Source organism: Lontra canadensis, unplaced genomic scaffold (assembly GCF_010015895.1).
Source record: "Lontra canadensis isolate GAN:19392208 unplaced genomic scaffold, GSC_riverotter_1.0 scaffold23, whole genome shotgun sequence".
Taxonomy (NCBI): domain Eukaryota; kingdom Metazoa; phylum Chordata; class Mammalia; order Carnivora; family Mustelidae; genus Lontra; species Lontra canadensis.
The window spans coordinates 11,510,930-11,531,099 of record NW_022631017.1 but is presented as its reverse complement, the minus strand read 5'-3'; the positions used below and the strand labels follow the sequence as shown (position 1 = coordinate 11,531,099).

Below are 20,170 nucleotides of genomic sequence, written 5' to 3'. Positions count from 1 at the left end.
GGCTGGCTCCTGTATGGCTGCTTCTCCCTCTCTCAGAACCGCCAACCGCTATCACTTAGATTCTGTCTTTGGTATTGCCTTTTTATTTTTTATTTTTTAAATTAAAAAAAAATTATGTATCTGTGAGGGAAAGAGAGAGAGAAGAGCAAGAGCATACACGAGCAGGGGGAGGGGCAGAGGGAAAAGCAGGCTCCCTGCTGAACGAGGAACCCAACATGGGGCTTGATCCCAGGACCCTGAGATCATGACCTGAGCTGAAGGCAGGAGCCTAACCGATTGGGCCACCCAGATGCCCCTAGCACTGTTTTTTTAAAGTCAGACCTACTCTTGAATAGAAGTCCACTGGAGATGCACAAGCCCAAAATTGGAGTCTTGAAGCTGAGCCCCACAACACTACTTCAGATGGTTTACAGGTTAAGATGACTGTTAAAGCTTCATACAGTATTTAAAATCAGACCACAACAGCAATGTCAACCATCAATGGCATTTTATTTGGGAAGTTTCTATGTATTCCATAGACATTCACTTCCTTTCTCTTACCACTCTCCCCACTCGTAAAAAAAAAAAAAAAAAAAAAAAAATCAGAAAGACTTAAAAAAGTTAACATAAAAAAAATCTCTTATCTAGTTTCTCTAGTCTTAGGTTAAAAAATCTTCAGTGGGGCCTCCGCTTTATGACAATACTGCTTTTTAAGGAGAATTCATAGTCTGTCCTTAAGCTCGCTACAGATTTCTACTCCTTCCTGGGGAAAAAATGGTCAATGTTTCTGCTGCCTTTTAATAAATTCCTTTCTTGATTATTACACATTATCATTCCCCACTTGACACCTTCTTAGAAACTTGATTGTTGGATGCATTTTTCATTTGGCAAAAATTCAATGTGGCTTTGCGTGGGATGTCTCAGTGTCAGAAACAGCAGTGTTGACGTTCTGGTTTTGAGAGGGAAAATATATATAGAGATGCATACATTCCCGGAAGAACAAATGTAGGAGACTGAAATAGGGTGCGCACAGAGTTAAGAAGGCTGATAGACACTACTTGGTTTTGAATTTTGTGGCTGTCAGCCACCAAAGCCTGCGGTGTAGGCCAGAATAGAAATCCCTGCAGGAAGAAGTTTGGTTCGGCACTATGGAATGACAGAGTCGGCTTCCTCTTGTTCCAAGTGCATCAGCAAAGACACGCGCGAGGAGGAGCAGTATATGCTCATTTGCAATGAGAGGTTCACTGTAAGTGATCACTTATGAGCATTTCTGCAAACCCTCTGTCAAACCCAGGCACTGGGGAAAGAGAAAAGCATCCTCTTAAAATATACTTCCAGCTCTAACTCACCCAAGACCCCAGGTCTCCTTAGCTCTGTGATTCGCAAGGCCAAAATGAAGTTTAAGTACATGTCACTCTAGGTCATCCAGAAGCTGGTTCACTGGGGCCATCCCGGAAGATCCAGGCGTGCCCTCGAGAGCAGCAAGCCTACCCAGAAGGGTATGCCTTAACAATCTTCACATCATCCACAGGGCGGTCCTGGGAGTTTGTTTCCACCATTCCTACTCGATTCACCATTCCTATACCTTGGCAGACGCGGCCAAAAATGGTGTGCTTGCCATCAAGCCACTGGGTAGGGGCAAGCGTCACGAAAAACTGGCTGCCGTTGGTGTCTGGCCCTGCATTGGCCATGGCGAGAATTCCAGCCCCTGGTGGGTAAAGAAAGAAAGTAAGAATAACCCTCAGAGCTCTAGCCGGGCGCATGTCCCACCATCCCAGACTTTATTCTGGCCTCCACCATTAACCACGGGACCCGAACACTCTTCCCCCGAGGGCAGGCCCTGCCTTTACCCAACGGCCTGTCACCACCCTACCCCAACAACTGCACCTTCCTAGTCTTGGCCTACTCCCCAGCTTCTCTATCCATGATGATCCCCACTAACCGCTGGACCATGTCCCCGATGCCCTGCAAAAACCCAGCAAGGTCTCCGGCTTCTTTGAGGAAGCTTTCGCTTATCCTATAGTTTGTAAGAGCAACAACATTCGACAGAGTCTAGAACATTCGGACCAGCACTGTGAATTACGCAGGAGAGAGAGGTGTCACTCTCTCGAACCCACCAGGGCTCTTTGTGGCGCCACAGCTGGGCAGCTCTGTGGCACCCTGCCACGGTGTCAGGCATGACCCCAGAATCACAGCCAAGAGTGAGCTTTTCAAATCCACTCCCCCTTCCCCCCACCCAGCACAGCCAGATTACATACTTACCCGTGAATTTCAAGTCTGGGTGAAGTTCATCCTCAAACTGCTTGCCATAGATAGATGCACCACCTCGACCTGCCAGATTAGAAGATGAGAGACCATCCGTCAGTCCCATGGACTCCCTCTCAGCAAGAAGCAGTGAGCATGCCTAGTCCCCCTGCGAAGCATATGCTGCAACTACAGAGCCCAGAGGCGGAGTCCAGCACTGGCACGCCATATTCGAACTCCTGGTTTCGTTCGGGTAAGAGGTTTCCTTTCAAAATAACACCAAGAATGTCTTCTCCTGGGTATTAGAGTAATACGTATTCACTGTCAAACATGCAGAAAGCATAGAACATTAAAGTTCCATAGAATCTAACCATCTATAGACAACTACCATTTTTAAGTGGATGTATTGATAGATTTCCGAATTTTTAACTTTTTAAGGAATATTAAATTAATTAATTAATTTTTTTAAAAAGATTCTATTTATTTGACAGAGAGAGACACAGTGAGAGGGAACACAAGCAGGGGGAATGGGAGAGGGAGAAGCAGGCTTCCTGCTGAACAAGGAGCCCAATGTGGGGCTCGATCCCAGGACCCTAGGATCACGACCTTCCTGAGCTAAAGGCAGACGCTTAACGACTGAGCCACCCAGGTGCCCCCTTTTTAGGGGTATTTTAGACAGGGTTGCCCCAGGACTTAACTATGTGTCCATCACAGACACTGTTCATCAATCAGCATTCCTCACCGCTGAGCTTCCATCTGTATCCCACCAACTTGGAACTCCAGGCAGCCATTTTTAATGGATTAGAGATGGCACAAGAATTAAAACCTATTTGCTGTCCTTGATGTCAATGAAGGAAAATAACATTCATTTTGGTCAATGATATCCAGCTTAAGGAGAAGAGAGACGGTGGCCAGTGGCAAGTGGCAAAGAGGAATCCTATTACAGTAGGTGGAGTCTATTGAGAGGAGAGGTGGTACATCACAAGGATACCGTGAGGAAACATGGCATTTGGAATGATTTGCTGGCAACATCGCCACCACATGCTATTTATATTATGTCCATAAGAGTGTGGTGCTGTGCACCCAGGTTCTGTTCTCAGCGCAAAATGATATAACAAATACGGTTTTCCCAGTGGAAAAAAATGTCCTAACAGGAGACAACTCTTAGTCAATTATTTAGTAAAATAAATATGACTGGTTGAACTACTTTGGTTTCTCCAAGATGACAAAACAGCCTGGAACAAAATGAACACTGCGTTTATCAGCGTTCTCTGCTTGCAAACAGCCTGGCCACAGGGAGCTCCTCCTTCTACAGCCTTCTGTGAAAGTAGGATGTGAAAAGCACCACGTCCCCCTTCTCTCCCAGGCCCTCCCAGTGAAAATCCTTGCATTACCTTTTAGGATGTTCCACCAAAGACAGCCTGTCATAGCCCCAGATTCTGGAAGAAAACACTTTGTCCTTTTTTTTTTTTTTTTTTTAAAAGATTGACCCTGGGATCACAACCTGAGACAAAGACAGACTTAACTGGTTGACTGAGCCACCCAGGGGCCCCTGGAAGAAAACACTTCTAAGAGGTGCCTGGATGGCTCAGTTGGAAGAAAACACTTCTCATGCAAAGAGGAATTAGGGGTGAAATCTCCCGCCTAGCCCAGCTACCTACGCTTCTGGAAAAGTACCCAACTACCGAACTTTGTAAAAATTCATTCCCCAAATTCCAACCTGCTAGCATACTTCTAAATAGCAATTAGGTGACCAGCACATGCTCTCTGACTATGGAGTTCCTGCCGGAGACTGGGGGCAGAAGGGGTGGTGAGTGAGAGTGCCAGGGCTGAAGATGAAAGAGAAAGCTGAGGGGGCCAACTGTGTTCAAGCCCTAAGCCTGGGGCTTGAGTGAGCAAGTGGAGGGTGAAGTTCAGGAGTGGGCTGTCCACTGGGGGCTGAGCCTTGGAAATGTGATCCCTGTAAGCTGGGGGCCACCGGGATGAAAGCACAGGGTCCCTGCCCTCTGGGTACTCAAAGCCATCAAATAAACGGCCCTGTGAACAAGAGGGCTAAGGGATGGGCCAGTCAGGAGTCGCAGATGAAGCCGGGGGTTTGCAGTCAACAGGCGATGGGAAGAAGGGCCCAGAGGTCCCTCTGTACTCGCTAGGAAGAGTCGGACCAGCTGCAACCAGTTCAGGGGTCTCTACAGCACCATTTCTACATAGTATGTTATGGTTTCATAACCTAATTCAAGTCAGTAGGGTCTGCACTAGAATGTCAGAAAGACAAACACTTGTAATCAAAACACTCCTCTGCGTGCGTGGAATAGGGAAGAGATGGGAGCGGGGCCGCAGCGATCTAAGAGTTTGACTGTGTGGAGAGGGCTGTGCAGATGCCAACGAACACATACAAAGCCGACCATCTGGAGGCTACGCCATCAAAATTTCACCATGTGCCTCGTATGGTGCGGGTATGACAGGAACTAGGCACTGATCGGGTTTCTGAACTCTGTGCCCTGGAAGTTCTTTTATTCTTCTGTCCCTTGTTTTTGACACTTAGTCTCTGTACTTAGTGTTTCAGACCTACGAAGGAGACAAGAACATGATGAACAACGGCACCTTCCCCTCAGGGAACAGTGTAGCAAATCCAGTCCCAGAGCCCATGTCCGTAGCCCCTGAACTCTGTGCTCCCCCGATCCCCACAGCTAACAACGGCCTCAAAGAATCACATCTTGGCCTTGGGGAACCACTGCGGTGACCAAGAGTCTGTCACCTCCATGCATTCTCCCTTCTACCACCTATGTATGTGTCCCTAAACAAATGTATTGTTGCTCTGCATGGTTTTAGGGTTATACAAATGCTATTAGACTTAATGTGTTCTTCTGCAATGAGCTTTTCTGTGTTCACTGCTCTAAGTGATGTTTACGCATTTGGCTCTGAGCAGCTCTCTCTAGTATTCATTCCACTACACGACTGTTAACACCAGTCTTCTCTACGCCGATGGATATTCAGGATCCTTTCAGGGTGTTTTTGCTGTTATGAACCATGCTGCAGTAACCACACTCGTACTGTCTCCCAGACGCACATGCAGGCACTCAGGGGCTACGCCTCATGGTGGACAGGCGGGGTCACAGCTTGAACAGTTCCCCATTATGACATGTCCTCGAATATCTTACCAGAAGTGGCCTATCCACACTGTTCACTCTTACTGCTCTAGGTCCTCCAGCCACACTTTCTAATATTCGTCAGCCTAAGAGGTATCAGATGCTTGTGTTTTAACCTGCACGTCCTTGAAAGTGTGCAGAATTTCATGTTTACTGACTATTTACCTTTCAATCTCTGGGAACAGCCACTTATCTACCAAGTGGTTTGACATTTTTATATATACACACACACACACACACACATATACATACACATATATATGTATGTATGTACAAATACACACACACACTCACACATACAAAATTGGTATATTATTAGGATTCGTATTCTGGATACTAATCCTTGGTCAGTGAATGCTTTTGCAAATACTTTCTTCCCAGTGGATTTTTTTTCACTCTTTTTAGGGTCTTCTGATGCACAGAATTTTTTGCATTTGAAATTCGTTTATCTTTTTATGATCTGTAGTGCTTCTGCTCTAAAAAAAAATTTCTCTTATCCCCCGGACTCCTCTGAGGTCTCTTCTTCCTGCTCACTACCTGTGGAAACCTCTCACAATGAACTGGAGTGGCCCCTAAGCCATGCACAGTGGTCTCTCACACAAAGATTACCACACTTGGTGCTACTTATCCCCACTGGTCCCATGCCACAGCTGATGGGACCACGGATTAATATCTAGCCCCAAAGTGGTCACGGGTGGGCCAATGACCCACTAGGAGGCCTAGGTGAAAGCTCTGCCTGAGGCACCCAACACCAGAAGGCCATTAATCAAACCAATCAAAAATCTCTCTTCTGGCAAGAGAGCATCTAACAGCAGATGAGCTGTCCTCTGAGGATTTCTAACACCTTCTCCATGGCCTGCCTCAACTTCACAGACAAGGGAGGCAGGTACTAACCAGTTCCTTTTGCACCTAAGAGTGGTCAGATGACCCAGCTCCAACCTACGGAAACAAAGAGAAGCCTGCTCAGTAGTTTCTGGGAAAGCTACAGCTTTCCTGATAAAAAGGGACAAACACACTCCTGTTGTCTTTCACCTGTAGCTCTTTCCCCATCTTGCTTCTTTGAAAGCAGAGGTGATGTCAGGAGCAGCAGCAGCCATCTTGCAACCATAAGACAAGTTTGAGATCAAAGGCAACACATTCACAATGGTGGAATGGAAAGACAGAGCAAACCTGGGTCCCTGACAACTCTGCTGGGCAGCTGAACCAATGCCTGAAACTACTTACCTTCAGACATTTGTTATGTGAGGAAAAAACAAAAGCTCTCTTCCTTTAAGCCCTTGCTGTGCAGTTGTGTTACTTGTAGCCAAAAGCATCTCAAACTGATAGAATCTATTAGTACAGAGTCTTCAGAGGGGGAAACTAATTGGTGGAGCTGCTGTTGGGTTTACCAGGGCAAATGCCAGATACCAGATCTACCACAGAAAATGATGCTACCAAGAGGCTTTGTAGTTCTTAAGAGTACTCTCTTCCTCACTTGCCCGTGGGGCCAAAGAGATCCAGATTTCTCTTCCAACTCCATTATTTACTGGCTGTGTAACCTTAAGCAAGATTCCGACCCTCTCCAAGCCTCAGTTTCCTTATCTGAAAAATGGGAATAGCGGTAGTGCCTCTGTCTCACAGGCTTGTTAGGAGACAGTTAAACGGAGCTCATCATCACTGATAATACTGCGTTTGCTTCATGTTTTACACTATGGGGACTTCTGTGCACTCAGATAACCTAGGCATCTTCTGGGAGAGGGAACTGCAGATAGAGAGGAACAGTTCACCCTGGGGGCTGGCCTGCCTGGGTTTGCTGCAGTTCCTCCGTCGGCAAACTTCCACCACTCCCTCGCTCTCCCGGCTCTTTGAGTGTAACTCTGCTTCTTATCTTACTGACGCAAAGGCAGAGGCCTCTCACCACCAAATCCACTTCCCTTCCTACCCGTCCACCCATTTACCATCCTTCCTCCCTTATTGATACATTGTATGAATTTGCTGTTCATCCAGCCAACCCATCACCATGTCTCACACCAATCCCATTCACCTTTAAGGAACTCTGCAACTGTAATTCCTCCCAGTCCTGTATCAAGTTTTCTTTCTAGTGGATCATTCCTATCAGCATTAAAAAAAAAAAAGTGGTATTAATATTTCCTGTCTTAAAAAATAAACATAAAGCTCCATCTCCAAATATCCATCCCCCTATGTCTCTGCATCCCTTCACAGAAAAACTCAAAAAAAGCTGCCAGCACTTAGTGTCTTGGCTTCCTCTCCTGCCTCTCAACGTTCGCTCTCCGTTCAGACTTTTGCCCTCAGCGCCCCATGACCTGGCTCTTGTCAAAGCCATCAGTGACTGCCATGTCATTAAATTCAATGGTCAATCCTCGGGCCCCACCTTGCCTGCTCCACGAGCAGCATCTGACAGCTGATGTCACCCCTCTTGAGATCCCGCCTTACTGGTGGCTCTCCCTATTCTCTACCGGCTCCTTCTCTTCTGCCCCCTTTCTTGCATAAATTAGACCTGCATTGATGTCTGAAGACCTCCCCTTCTAAACCTGCTCCCTTGCCCCTTTAACTTTCACAGTGTTACCCCAACCAATGTCCTGAATGTCTAGCTCTGTCTTCGCATTCTGCTTCCCAGAGGACCAAAACCAACAGAAAACACTATCACCCTAGTCCAAATACAAAAAGCTGTGGCTTTGACAACAATGAAATCTCTCAATTGATCTCCTTGCTTCCAGGCTTGTCTCCTCCTTTCCACGCCAGTTGATTCTCCACGTGGAAGCCAGGAGGATTCTTTTAGAACAAGCCTCATCAGAGCAATCCTCTGCTCAAAATCCTCCAGTGACATTTCATCACAATTAGTACAATATCCAAAGTCTTCATGACAATGTATGAGACTCCAAGACCTGGTGCTCTGCTACCCTCCAAAGGCATCTCTTACCACTCTTCCCCTCATTCACCTGCTCTAGCCACACTGGTCTATGCTCTTTCTTTCTTTTTTAAAAGATTTTATTTATTTACTTGACAGAGAGAGACAGTGAGAGAGGGAACACAAGCAGTGGGCAGTGGAGAGAGAGAAGGAGGCCTCTCGCTGAGCAGAGAGCCCAATGTGGGTCTCGATTCCAGGACTCTGGGATCATGACCCGAGCTGAAGGCTGACACTTAACAACGGAGCCACCCAGGCACCCCTGGTCTGTTGCTGCTTCTTGCCAAGCACACTCTGCTCTAAGGCCTCTAACTGCTGTTCCCCCTGGAGTGTCCTTGCCCCTGACACTCTCAGGATCACTACTTCACTTTATTCAGAGCTCTGCTCAAATGCCATCTTATCAGAGAGGTCTTCCCTAATCGCACTATCCAAAATAGCACCTCTCTCACTCTCTATCCCAGGGATTCTCAACTCAGGGTGACTTTGTCCCTTACGAACATGTGCGGAGACATTTTTAGTTGTCACACAGAGGGGCTCTACTGGCATCCAGCATGGTAAGGTCAGGGATACAGCTATACATCCTACAATGCACAGACAGCCCTCTACAGCTAAGAATTATCCAGCCCAAAACATCAATAGTGCCAAGGCTGAGAATCCCTGCTTACACAGTATTTCTTCCATATCACGTGTCATGACCTGATAGTGATATCATGTACTTAGTCGTTCATTGTCTCTCCCGCCAGAACGTGAGCTTCACAGGGGCTGTCTTATTTACTGTTTTCTCTCCCCAGCTCTTAGAACAATGCCTGGAATATGGCAGGAGTCCAAAAGACATTTATGAAATAAGTTAACAACGAAAATAAATAATAAAGGGCATCTTTTTAAGCTCCTATTTTGTGTCGAGCCTGTAGCGGCCATTTTACATTCACGGCTCACAACATCTTCATGAGGTGCATACAACTAAACCGCACTCTGCATTTATAGCTCAGAAGGCTCAGTGATTTACGTTATGTCTACATTTAATAAGTGTTCCTGTGAAGTTCGGAGTCAAGCCCGAGCCCACCGGGCTCTGCAACCCAGGCTGTTCACCCCATGCTATGGGACCTTGCCATACACCACTGCTGAGTTACATTTCCCCACATATTTTTCTTATGCCAGACTCAAGAAACTCTGGAACCCAAAGCAGTTCCAGAATGATGTTAGATCAAATCTGAACTCTTGTCTGGGTGTCTCCATGAACTGGTCTGAGCTTAGGCACCATGCTAATTACTCTCTGCACTTTGTCCCCAGTTGCACCTTAACTGTTTCTTAATGCAGTTCAGGAACCTTAGAAATTGCATCATACACATTTGTCCTGGACATGAAGAGGTGGCTAGATGATGTCACAGAGCCAGTCTAGCACGTGAGACACAACATGTGGAGTACTGGGCTCTCCTTCACCCTCAACAGGCCTCCCCATCACTTGTGCCTCTGCTCTGTATTCTTTCTTCCTAAATCTAAAATGCCCTTTCCCTGTCCCCCAAGAGTTAAAGTTCTACATTTCCTGGGTGCCTCAGTTGGTTGGACAACTGCCTTCGGCTCAGGTCATGATCCTGGAGTCCTGGGATCGAGTCCCACATCAGGCTCCCTCTGCTCAGTGGGGAGTCTGCTTCTCCCTCTGACCCTCTCCCCTCTCAAGCTCTCTCACTCACTCTCTTTCTCTCTGAAATAAATAAAATCTATTAAAAATTTTTTGAAAAAGAAAAATTCCACATTTCCTTCAAGGCTCACCTCACACTATGCCTCCATTCCATGCCAATCCCACTCTACTGTACTTTTTCTCTTTTGATGAATTAGTCCAATCTCTGTTATATGCATGACCCAGAGCGTGCCGCCATAAATTTGCATAGCATATTATTACTTTCAAGTTGTTTCTTGTAAGAACTATCTTGTCTTCCTGGCAGAGAAGGGAACACTACAAGGAAAAGAGAATGCCTTGGCTTCTAACGCTTAAGTTTCTTCATGGGACTTAGAATAGCATAGGATACCCAGCGGACTCTTAGCAAATAGTCATCAAATGAATAAAATTAACAATGAGCTTGCTTTTCACCTCGTTCAATCTCAGGTGTTCCCAGGGCTACCAAGAGGAAACGTGAAATCAGAGGGAGGGCAATGCACGACATAATCAGCACGTGATTAATCACCACAACCACACCAGCGGGGGAGCATTGAGAGCCAAAGCACAGAACACGAAAAGCCAAAGGAAGGGCTTGACAGGCTGCCACATCATACAGGGAGAGAAAGCGAAGAAGTCAGTAGAAGCACATAAAAAGATATTCGGACAGCTAAGGAAAAAGCCGGCGTACAATTCTTATAAGTAGAGAAATTTAAAAGTGGGAAAATGGTTTAAAATCCAGCAAGCAGGGGCACCTGGGTGGCTCAGTGGGTTAAGCCTCTGCCTTTGGCTCAGGTCATGGTCTCAGGGTCCTGGGATTGAGCCCCGCATCAGGCTCTCAGCTCAGCAGGGAGCCTGTTTCCTCTCTCTCTCTTTGCCTGCCTCTCTGCCTACTTGTGATCTGTCTGTCAAATAAATAAATAAAATATTTAAAATAAATAAATAAATAAAATCCAGCAGGCAGTCAAAGGTATTCGAATTGAGAAAACCCCTGGCAAACGCATAAATGAAAAAACTGTGGAAAGAACGGCTGCAGAGTAGCCAGACAGAGGGACAGGTGGGGACAGAAATAGTACACTGGCTTGCTGATGAGCCCAGGATGCCTCATGCTGCTCATCTGAGATGTTTAGCAAAAAACGTGTCACCTAATCAGTGAGTGGTTCACATCAGTGACCCAGGAGGGCCTAACTCTTGTTTGCCTTCTACAGCAGACCCGCTAGCTCCATCATTCATTATACTTGAGGCTGGATGCAATTACTTGGAAATCTTTTGACTGATTCAATCTCATTAAATCTGCATCATGGTGGGGCGCCTGGGTGACTCAGTCGTGAAGCGTCTGCCTTCGGCTTGGGTCGTGATCCCAGGGTCCTGGGATTGAGCCCTGAATCAGACTCCCTACTCCGTGGGGAGCCTACTTCTCCCTCTCCCTCTGCTACTCCCCCTGCTCGTGTTCCCTCTCGCTGTGTCTCTGTCAAATGAATAAACAAAATCTTAAAAAAAAAATTGCCTCATGGAAATGTGACATTATGAAGGATTACAAACCGATTATAGAAATATAGGGGAGCTCTGCCATGAGCAACTCACATTGGAAGTCACTTCCAATTCTTGTACCCTCATCATGGACTCTCTCAGCTTACCGGTGTTATGAATTAAAATTTTATCTCATGACAAGGGAGAGAAAGAAGACAGGAAAGAAATACATCAAAGTGTTTACAGGACACTTTCAGATAAAGAAGTGGAGTGAAGGGCCACCTAGGAGGCTCAGTTGGTTAAGCGTCTGCTCCAATCATGATCTCAGGGTCCTGGGATCCAGCCCCCTGGGCTCTGTGCTCAGTGTGGGGTCTGCTACCCTCCCTCTCTCTCTCTGCCCCTCTCCCTCCCATCCCCTGTGCGCTCTCTCTCCCTCTCTAAAATAAGTAAAGAAATCTTTAAAAAAAAAAAAAAGGTGAAATGAGGTAGGCTTAGCCCCTGCCTCCCCAATACCTGATGACACAAACACACAAAATTCCATTTGTTTCCAAGCCCCAAATTCACCAGCATCAACCAAATAAAAAGGAAACAAACTTATTACAAACATCCTGAAAAGAGCCACCAAGGAAAGAAATGAGAGTTTCTTCTGCCCGCACTCCCTAAAAGTGGCAATCAGGAAAGAAGGAGAGTAACCCAGAGGATTCTTACAAACACCCTCCGATGCTGAGAAGCCAGCAGGAGGGTGGATGGGCTGGCGAGGCTGGAAAAATTAGAGCAGTCCCTGAGGGCAGAAGCCTGTGCATACTACCAGGGCTCAGGAGCAACATGGCAGGCTACCAGCACCAGGCAACTTGTGGGGCATGGGGGAGCCCTGGGCCATGATGGGGTTCAGGTCAAACTACCCCCAGATATAGTGCTTTGGCATACTGACTGTCAAGTTGAAGGAATCTGAGAAACATCAGGTACAAGAAGGACATTCCGACCTTCCCCGGAAGTAGGTCCTAAGACCCTCATGTGAGAGGGGCTGTCCCTATACCTGGGGGAAGAGAATATCTCATCTCTAAGACAGAAGGACCCCTGGAGGAATCTGAAAGAACAGGCCTTGCTGCTTCCCTCAGTTTATTTTTTTAGACTCCCTTCATCCTATCACATTTTCCCACAAATTTCTACTCTTCGTCAAACCTAGCACAAAAACACTCAGGTACAGCTACTTCTTTGGGTCTTCATTTCTTTTATCAAGGCCACAGTGTCATCAAAACTTACAGCAAACAGGGGCACCTGGGTGGCTCAGTTGGTTCAGCGTCTGTCTTTGGCTCAGGTCCTAATGTCCTGGGATGGAGCCCAGCCTCAGGCTCCTTGCTCAGCGGGGAGTCTGCTTCTCCCTCCCCTTCTGCCCCTCCCTGCTGCTTGTGTGCAAATGCCTGTGCACACCCGCGTGCTCTCTCCCTCTGGCTCTCTCTTGCAAATAAACAAAATCTTTAAAAAGAAAAAAAAACTTAACAGCAAACAGATTTGTATGCTTTTCTCTCATTAATCTGTCTGGTTACAGAGACCCAGCTATGAATGAAAAAGGGTAGTAGGATCTTTCTCCTCCACCACAGCTATTCTCAAGGGACCACCCAGAGTCCCAGGTTTGGGGAGAGGGATACCACTGGTTGGTGGAGGAGACCCAGGGACAGGACTTTAATGGAGGCTGGGAAAACCAGAAGCTAGCCCTCCCACAAGGTGCGTTCGGCCTTAGCTCTCCTCCCCACCTCATCAGGCTGGAATAAAATGGAAAGAAAGCAACCTAGCATCTGGAACGCGGAAGATAACTGTCTTCCCCACCCCGCCCCAACAAAGCTGGGGACAAGGACAGAGAGAATCCACTTATACTGTATCTGAGCAGATAAAAAGTACAGACAGCATCAGTGCCGACATTAAGCACAGATAAGATGAAAAGAGATGGCACAGAAACTATGCAAACATATTACAACAAATGGAAGGAGAAAAAGAAAACGTGTAAGTAAAAAACAAAACAAAACAAAACACACACCTCAGGAACTCAGTCTGGGAGAAAAGAGAGTCCACAAAGGGCTTCTCTGCAGTTGTCTCAAAACTAGAGATGCTTCAACAGAAATAAGAATCCAGCGGTGCCTGAGTGGCTCTGTGGATTAAATGTCTGCCTTCGGCTCAGGTCCTGATCTCAGGGTCCTGAGATCGAGCCCTGCATTGGGCTCACTGCTCAGTGGGGAGCCTGCTTCTCCCTCTGCTTCTGCCCTACTCGCTCTGCCCACCCCCACCCCACTCTTCTTTCTTGTGCTCTGTCTCTCTCTCTCAAATAAGTAAAATCTTATCAAACGAAAGAAGAATCCAATAAAACAAGAGCTCAAAGACAAGATAATAAATCAACAGATCAAGGTGAAAAGACTGCAGAGCTACGGAAACAGTGAGAGCCCAACGACAGCAACAGGAGCTAATCAATCCCACAGAGCAGTAAAGAACAGAACAGACGTGACTAAAAGTTGAATAAGGCACAGAGTAAAGGTCTGACACTAATTCAGTGGATGCGGGGGGAAAAAATAAAAAAGCATCATCTCACACCCTCAGAAGAAATGTAATAGTCAGGGAAGGCAGAGGTCATGAAACAGAGAATAATTGGTTTCCTGAAATACAACATCAGAGCAAGTAACAGAAAAAATACTCAAAAACACAAATCAAAACATTTTCCCTGAGCTGAAGGAAGGAGTTACTCTGGCCTCAGTATTCTCCAAAGCCACGCTTAGAACCAGAAGGCAACGGAGCAGAACTGCTGAAAACAATCTGAGGGGATGAGTGTGGCCCAAGAACGGCAGACCCAGTCATGGTCTTTTTCAAATTGTCAAACCAGACTGAGTTACCAAATGTAACATCCCGCAGCCCTTGCAATACAAACCACTCATCAGGAAATTCTACCCTCCAGCACCTGGGAACGGAAAAGCCTAATGTTGGGCACCGAAACCTCAGAAATGCAGGACCCGTACTGCAGCTGAGGGAATCAAGCACAGGGTGGAAAATGTACTCTGACAAGGAAAAATAGTAATGACAAAAACCGAGAGCAAGGGAGAGTGTGAGGTAATACAAGATATATGGATATATCTATATGGATCTATATGCCTGTCCCTGGTTCACGGCAAGGAGCTCCTAAAACTCTTGTCATTTCCTAAGTGATAAGAACACTAGGAATATCTGTGGTTCTCACATTTAGTCTTTGACCTATCCCTGAAACAGGGCTTCTAAAACCCTTTTGAATTCCTGAGGGATAAGGGCACGAAACGCATTTTTTGTTCCAATGAGGCAGGTAGACTCCTGAATGGCCGCTGGGTGAGGACTGGTCACCAGAAAGACCAATGGCTCCTGGGTGGGGCCTGGTCACCAGAAAGACCAAGCCACGATTAGAAGCTTGGAATTTTCAATCCCCACTACCCTCTGCTTCTCCAGAGAGGGGAGAGGAGCTGGAAATGGAGGTAATGATCGGTCACAGCTACAAGAAGCTGCCGCCGCAAAATCCCAAGAGTACCAGGTTCAGAGAGCTTGCAGGTGGGCAAACACAGCCCTTCCAGGAAGATGACACACCCAAATTCTATAGGGACAAAAGCTCCTGCCCACAGGACCCTCCCAGATCTCACCTTATTCATCTCTTCATCTGGTTGTTCATCTGTATCCTTTACCATATCCTTTAATAAACTGGTAAACAAGTTTCCACGAGTTCTGTGAGCTGCTCTGGCAATTAATTGAACCCAAGGAGGGGGCTGGTTATTGGAACATCTGATAACCTAGGCTTGAGACTGAAGTGGGGTAGGGAGCAGGGGGCAGTCTTGTGGGACTGGGCCTTAACCTGTGGGATCTGATGCTATCTCCGGTTAGATGGTGTTGGAACTGAGCTAAATAGTAAGACTCACTTGGTGTCACAGAACTGCTTGTTGGAGGGCAAACCTCCATGCATCTGGTGACCAGAAGTGTCAGAAGTGAAGTGATCTGTGTGAGTAGTAAAGGAGACATGTAAGAGAAAAACACAAAAGGGAAGAACTAGGTTTCTCCCAACACAGAAGGCAGACAAAACGGAGTTTTTCCTAAACAACAAGAATGAGTAGAAATTTAAGTACTAATTGCTCCATCCTTCATAGCAGAAAACCAACTTTTTGATTATATACATAAAAAGCATGCATGACATAGCCTATTCTCTTGAAATTATTTCTGTTTAGCTAGTTATCCATCCATCCTTTTGACTAGGTATCTGAAAAGAAAAATGTCTAGAATAATGGCCACCAAGAGTTAACACTAATTGTTTCTAAGAAGTCGGAATGTTAGGGCACCTGGGTGTCTCAGTTGGTTAAGTGTCTGCCTTCAGCTCAGGTCATGACTCCAGGGTCCTGGGATGGAGGCCCACATGAAGTCCTGCATCCGGCTCTCTGCTCAGCGGGATGTATGCTTCTCCCTCTTACTCTGCCCCTCCCCCTGCTCATACTCTCTCTCTTGCTTGCTCTCTCTCAAATAAATAAATAAAATCTTAAAAAAAGAAAAAAAAAAGAAGTGGGAATGTTGCGGAATAATCAATCACTAATAGTGGTTAGAAATCTTTAGGAAGTATATTTATGAGTGTTCTTTTTTGTAGTTTCCTATATATATGTATTTTCAAAAAAGATTTTACTTATTTATATTGAGAGAGAGTGATCAACCAGGGAGAGGGGCAGAGGGACAGAGAATCTCAAGCAGACTCCACTCAGAATACACAGCTTGCATGGGGCTCAATTTTACCACCCAGAGATCATGACCTGAGCCGAAATCAAGAGTCTACTGAGGGGCGCCTGGGTGGCTCAGTGGGTTAAGCCTCTGCCTTCAGCTCAGGTCATGATCTCAGGGTATGGGATCCAGTCCTGCATTGGACTCTGCTCAGTGGGGAGCCTGCTTCCCCCTCTCTCTGCATGCCTCTTTGCCTACTTGTGATCTCTCTCTCTCTGTCAAATAAATAAATAAATAAAATCTTAAAAAAAAAAAAAGTCTACCAACTGAGCCACCCAGGTGCCCCTACACTGTACTTTTTACACATGTCCATATACATTAAAGAAACTGAATGCCTCTGGTCATAAAGGATAGACAGAGAACAAGTGACAATGACATAGAAGAAGAAGAACAAGAAAAAAGACTGCCACAGAGAGTATCAAATTTACCTAAAGGCAAAAAAGCAGGAGAAGGCATCAGCGGAGAGAAGATGCAGACTGAGAAGCAAGGGGCCTTGAAACTAACGTTAGCATCCACTGATTTCACTAATAAATCCCATCTAAGTGACAGTAACTCCCAGATTTGGACCTCCATCCCAGACCTTTCCATGAACTCCACACTCGTATCCCCTTACTTATTCAACATCTCTACCTGAAGATCTGACAAGTATTTCAAATGTAATGTATCCAAAACTAAAACCAAATTCTTGATTTTTCCCCTCTGCACGTGCTCCTCTCTCAGCCTTCCCTATTTTGCTGAATTCAGCCAAGGTTGGCTTAATTATACCTGTTCCTGTTGGGTCACCTCCCTGGATCATGAAGTCTTTGATGATCCTGTGGAACTTCGTGCCATTGTAGTAACCTCGACGTGCCAACTCAGCAAAATTCTTACAGGTCTTTGGAGCATGCTTCCAGTACAACTCCAGCACAATGATCCCCATGCTGCAGGGGGAGAGGAAAGTAGAGCTCCAGTCAGGACAAGGTCACAGCAACAGTAATGTTATGGGACTGATCCAGGACTCTCTATTTTCAAGCTTATATTAAGTCATGAAATTGTAATACACATTGGATTTCATGCTGGGCAAAGGAAAACATCACAATCACAATGTAAATAACATAAAGATATCTTCTTTGAGTGAAACACACGGGAGGTTCTGGTACTTCTTTTAAACAAAATAATTATGGACAACTAAAAAAAACTCAAACTAGCTTTATATATTAGAAAAATCTGTGATCGTGGGAAACCAATATAACCAATTCTTAAATTAGGGGGAAAATAATTACACTTAATTTGTAATTTTTTTTAAGGAGGACATTAACATATCAGGAATTTATACTTATTTATACATGCATGAGTTTCTGTGTCAAGGTAGAAACTGGGTAATGGGAAACAGGAAGGTTTTCAATAAGTATCTTCTTTTAAACTTTTGTATTTTTGAAACATGTAAATATATTACCTATTTGTAAAAATTTTAATGCGGAAAAAAAAAGTACAGTTTGTGTGTGTACTTAGGAGGGGGTGCAACAAATGAAAAACCTGATTATTTCAAATCTCTAACCTACCAAATGGGATGAGCACTTTTCCCCATGAAGTACAGCCAGGGAAAAGGAAAAAGTAAAAGACTTTAGACAGGTGCCTTCCCCTCCACTCCATCATTCACCTAGATTTTAAGCTCCAAGAATGTGAAAATTGAGGGAACTCTGGATAGCCTGCATAGCCAGTGCCAAGCACAGTATAAGCACTCTGTAAATGTGTGTGTGTGTGTGTGTGTCTGTGTGTATACACACACACACACATATATAAAATGTGCTAGAACATAGCTTTCTAAAACCCTTTCTACCAGCAATTCATCCTTCACACTACTAAAATTCAACAGGGATTAACACCTACTCTGTACAAGTTCTAGGTGCTTTTGCCCTCATAGAGCTTATATTCTGGTGCAAATTTTTTTAAATACAGGGAGTAACTTTTGGGAATGGCAATCAGGAAATACCTACACAACTTTGAAATCTGCATACCTGTTGGCAGCAATTTCAACTTCAAAGTATTCTATAGCAAAACCTACAGATGTGCCTAAGGATCCAGTATGTGCAAGGGTCTTTATTTATCCAGTATTTATCATAACAAAAACAAGAGGCAATTGAAGTGCCTCTCAAAGAGGAAATGACTAAAATACAAAATAGCAATAATGTGGGAAGCCATATTAACGAGTGAAAGGAAAGCAAATTATAGGAAACATATATACAGCATGATCACGATCCAGTTTTTAAGAAACAGAACATAAAAAAAAATGTTTATACATTCACAGAGAAAGATGTAGGTCATCCAAAGAACTATTAACTATTTCTACAGGAAGAGGTGGATTTCATTTATTCTACACACTTCTACACTGCTTGGATTTAAATTTCAATTTATTTTGTAACTTAAAAATGTTAACAGGTGAATTCAGAAATTACTTACAAGTTGAGGCCTGAAGAAGTAGAATTTTGCAATACACGGTGGGGAAGATGACCAGAGAGCAAAAGCAGCACCCGAGAACCGTGTTCTGCGGGAAAACAGCATGGCCAAAAGCAGAAAGTAGACAGAGAACTAGGGCCTGGACCTAGGCTACTGGTGTGGGGATGGCAGAAGATGTAGCTAGAGAGCTAGGCAAAGGCCAGATGAGAAAAAAAACCCACCTTGAATGTCAGACTACGACTAATCTGATATTGCTGTAGCAGTAAGAAGTTACTTAAGGTTATTTGTCCTACTTCCGAAACATAGGACTATCTCCAAAGAGGCAATGGAATCAGTGGGGCTAAAGAATGGAGCAAGTGAGGCAGACAGACCAGGCTCCAAATGAGGTTCCCCTACTTACTAGATATACGGGTTTGGTCAAATCATTTAACTCGTGAATTCTGTCGTTTCCCCTGCTAAAATGGGAGAGAAGGTGGAATAACACCTGCATGATTTGAGTTGCTAAGTGGATTAAAATCAGTGAGATGCTGTACGTCAGGGGACGGGGACTAGAGGGCTGGTGCTCAATGATACCGCTCTTTGACAGTGGGGAAATGTGCTTCTTCCTATGCCTTCCTAGTAATTTGTTTATCCTGCTGAACTATTTACTACGTTAGTAGTTACAGATCTGCCCCTTTCACTACACTGCAAGGTCCTAAATGCAAGGCGGCGTGTCTCCTGCAGCTATATCCTGATTCCAGTCCCGACGTCGCCTCGTTGTAGACTCAACACACGCTTGTCGAAAGAAGGGATGAACGAACCAGGGGGTGGAAGGAGGACAACCAGGCATCTGTCGCTGAGGTTTCAGAGCGAGCCGGTGCGGAGCTCGGACGCGGGCGGTGGCGGTCCCCATTCAGCCCTCAGGCGGCCCCCACGGCCGTCCCTGCACGCTTCCCCACCAGGAGGCCGTGCTCTCGGGGGAGCGCACGGGGAACACAGCCCCGCGGCAAAGCCCGGGCTCCGCGTTGCCTCAGCCAGCCGAGCCCCAGAGGTCCGACCCCTCTCACCTGGTCTCCAAGTATACGTTGGGAGGCTGCCAGGAGTCTGGGGGGATCGCCGCCATAGCGCAGCCGACGGAATCTTGCAGCAAAGCTACTTCCGGTGTTGGTTCCGGGGGACCCTCCGCTGCTGCGCACACTTCCGGTCTCCGTCGTTCAACCTTTGCGATGCCAACATTTGGGGGGCTGAGACAAGGATGAAGAAGGATCCCCCTTCCAAGAGCCGGAAGCTGGGATGCGAGGCGAGAAGAAGCTGACGGCAAGGACGGAGAAAAGTGCAAGCTCCATCGTAGAGGTGGTCTCTAGGTTGAAGAGACCGCGACACTCTCCGGACGCTCTGATTGGTTCGTTTAGGCGTAGAAGGCGGGAACACCAGCAAATCTGCACTCCGATTAGAGTTAATACCCTAACTTTCAATTGGAATGATTTCCTAGTTCCACAAAAGGGCAAGGTCCTGAAAGGGGATGGGAATGAGTTGCTAGTCTCTGACATTTTTAAGGCGCTGTACAATTTGCGTAACACTACACTTTACTCTTAT

The 20,170-nt window shown here is 45.8% G+C and overlaps 1 protein-coding gene across 2 annotated transcripts; it reads right to left on the bottom strand.

The window, feature by feature from the left end:
• Positions 1-470: 470 nt before the first annotated feature.
• PPIL1 (peptidylprolyl isomerase like 1) lies at positions 471-19,939 on the bottom strand. Of its 2 annotated transcripts, XM_032862350.1 has the most exons (5): positions 19,642-19,939; positions 18,599-18,683; positions 16,925-17,079; positions 2,242-2,310; positions 471-1,687 (listed from the first exon to the last, which is right to left on the bottom strand). In XM_032862350.1, the coding sequence occupies exons 3-5, from the start codon at positions 17,076-17,078 to the stop codon at positions 1,467-1,469; spliced, it is 444 nt and encodes a 147-aa protein (XP_032718241.1). In that variant the 5' UTR covers position 17,079; positions 18,599-18,683; positions 19,642-19,939; the 3' UTR covers positions 471-1,466. The 2 variants fall into 2 exon arrangements, with proteins under 2 accessions (XP_032718241.1, XP_032718240.1); XM_032862349.1 differs by lacking the exon at positions 18,599-18,683.
• Between the last annotated feature and the right edge of the window lie 231 nt (positions 19,940-20,170).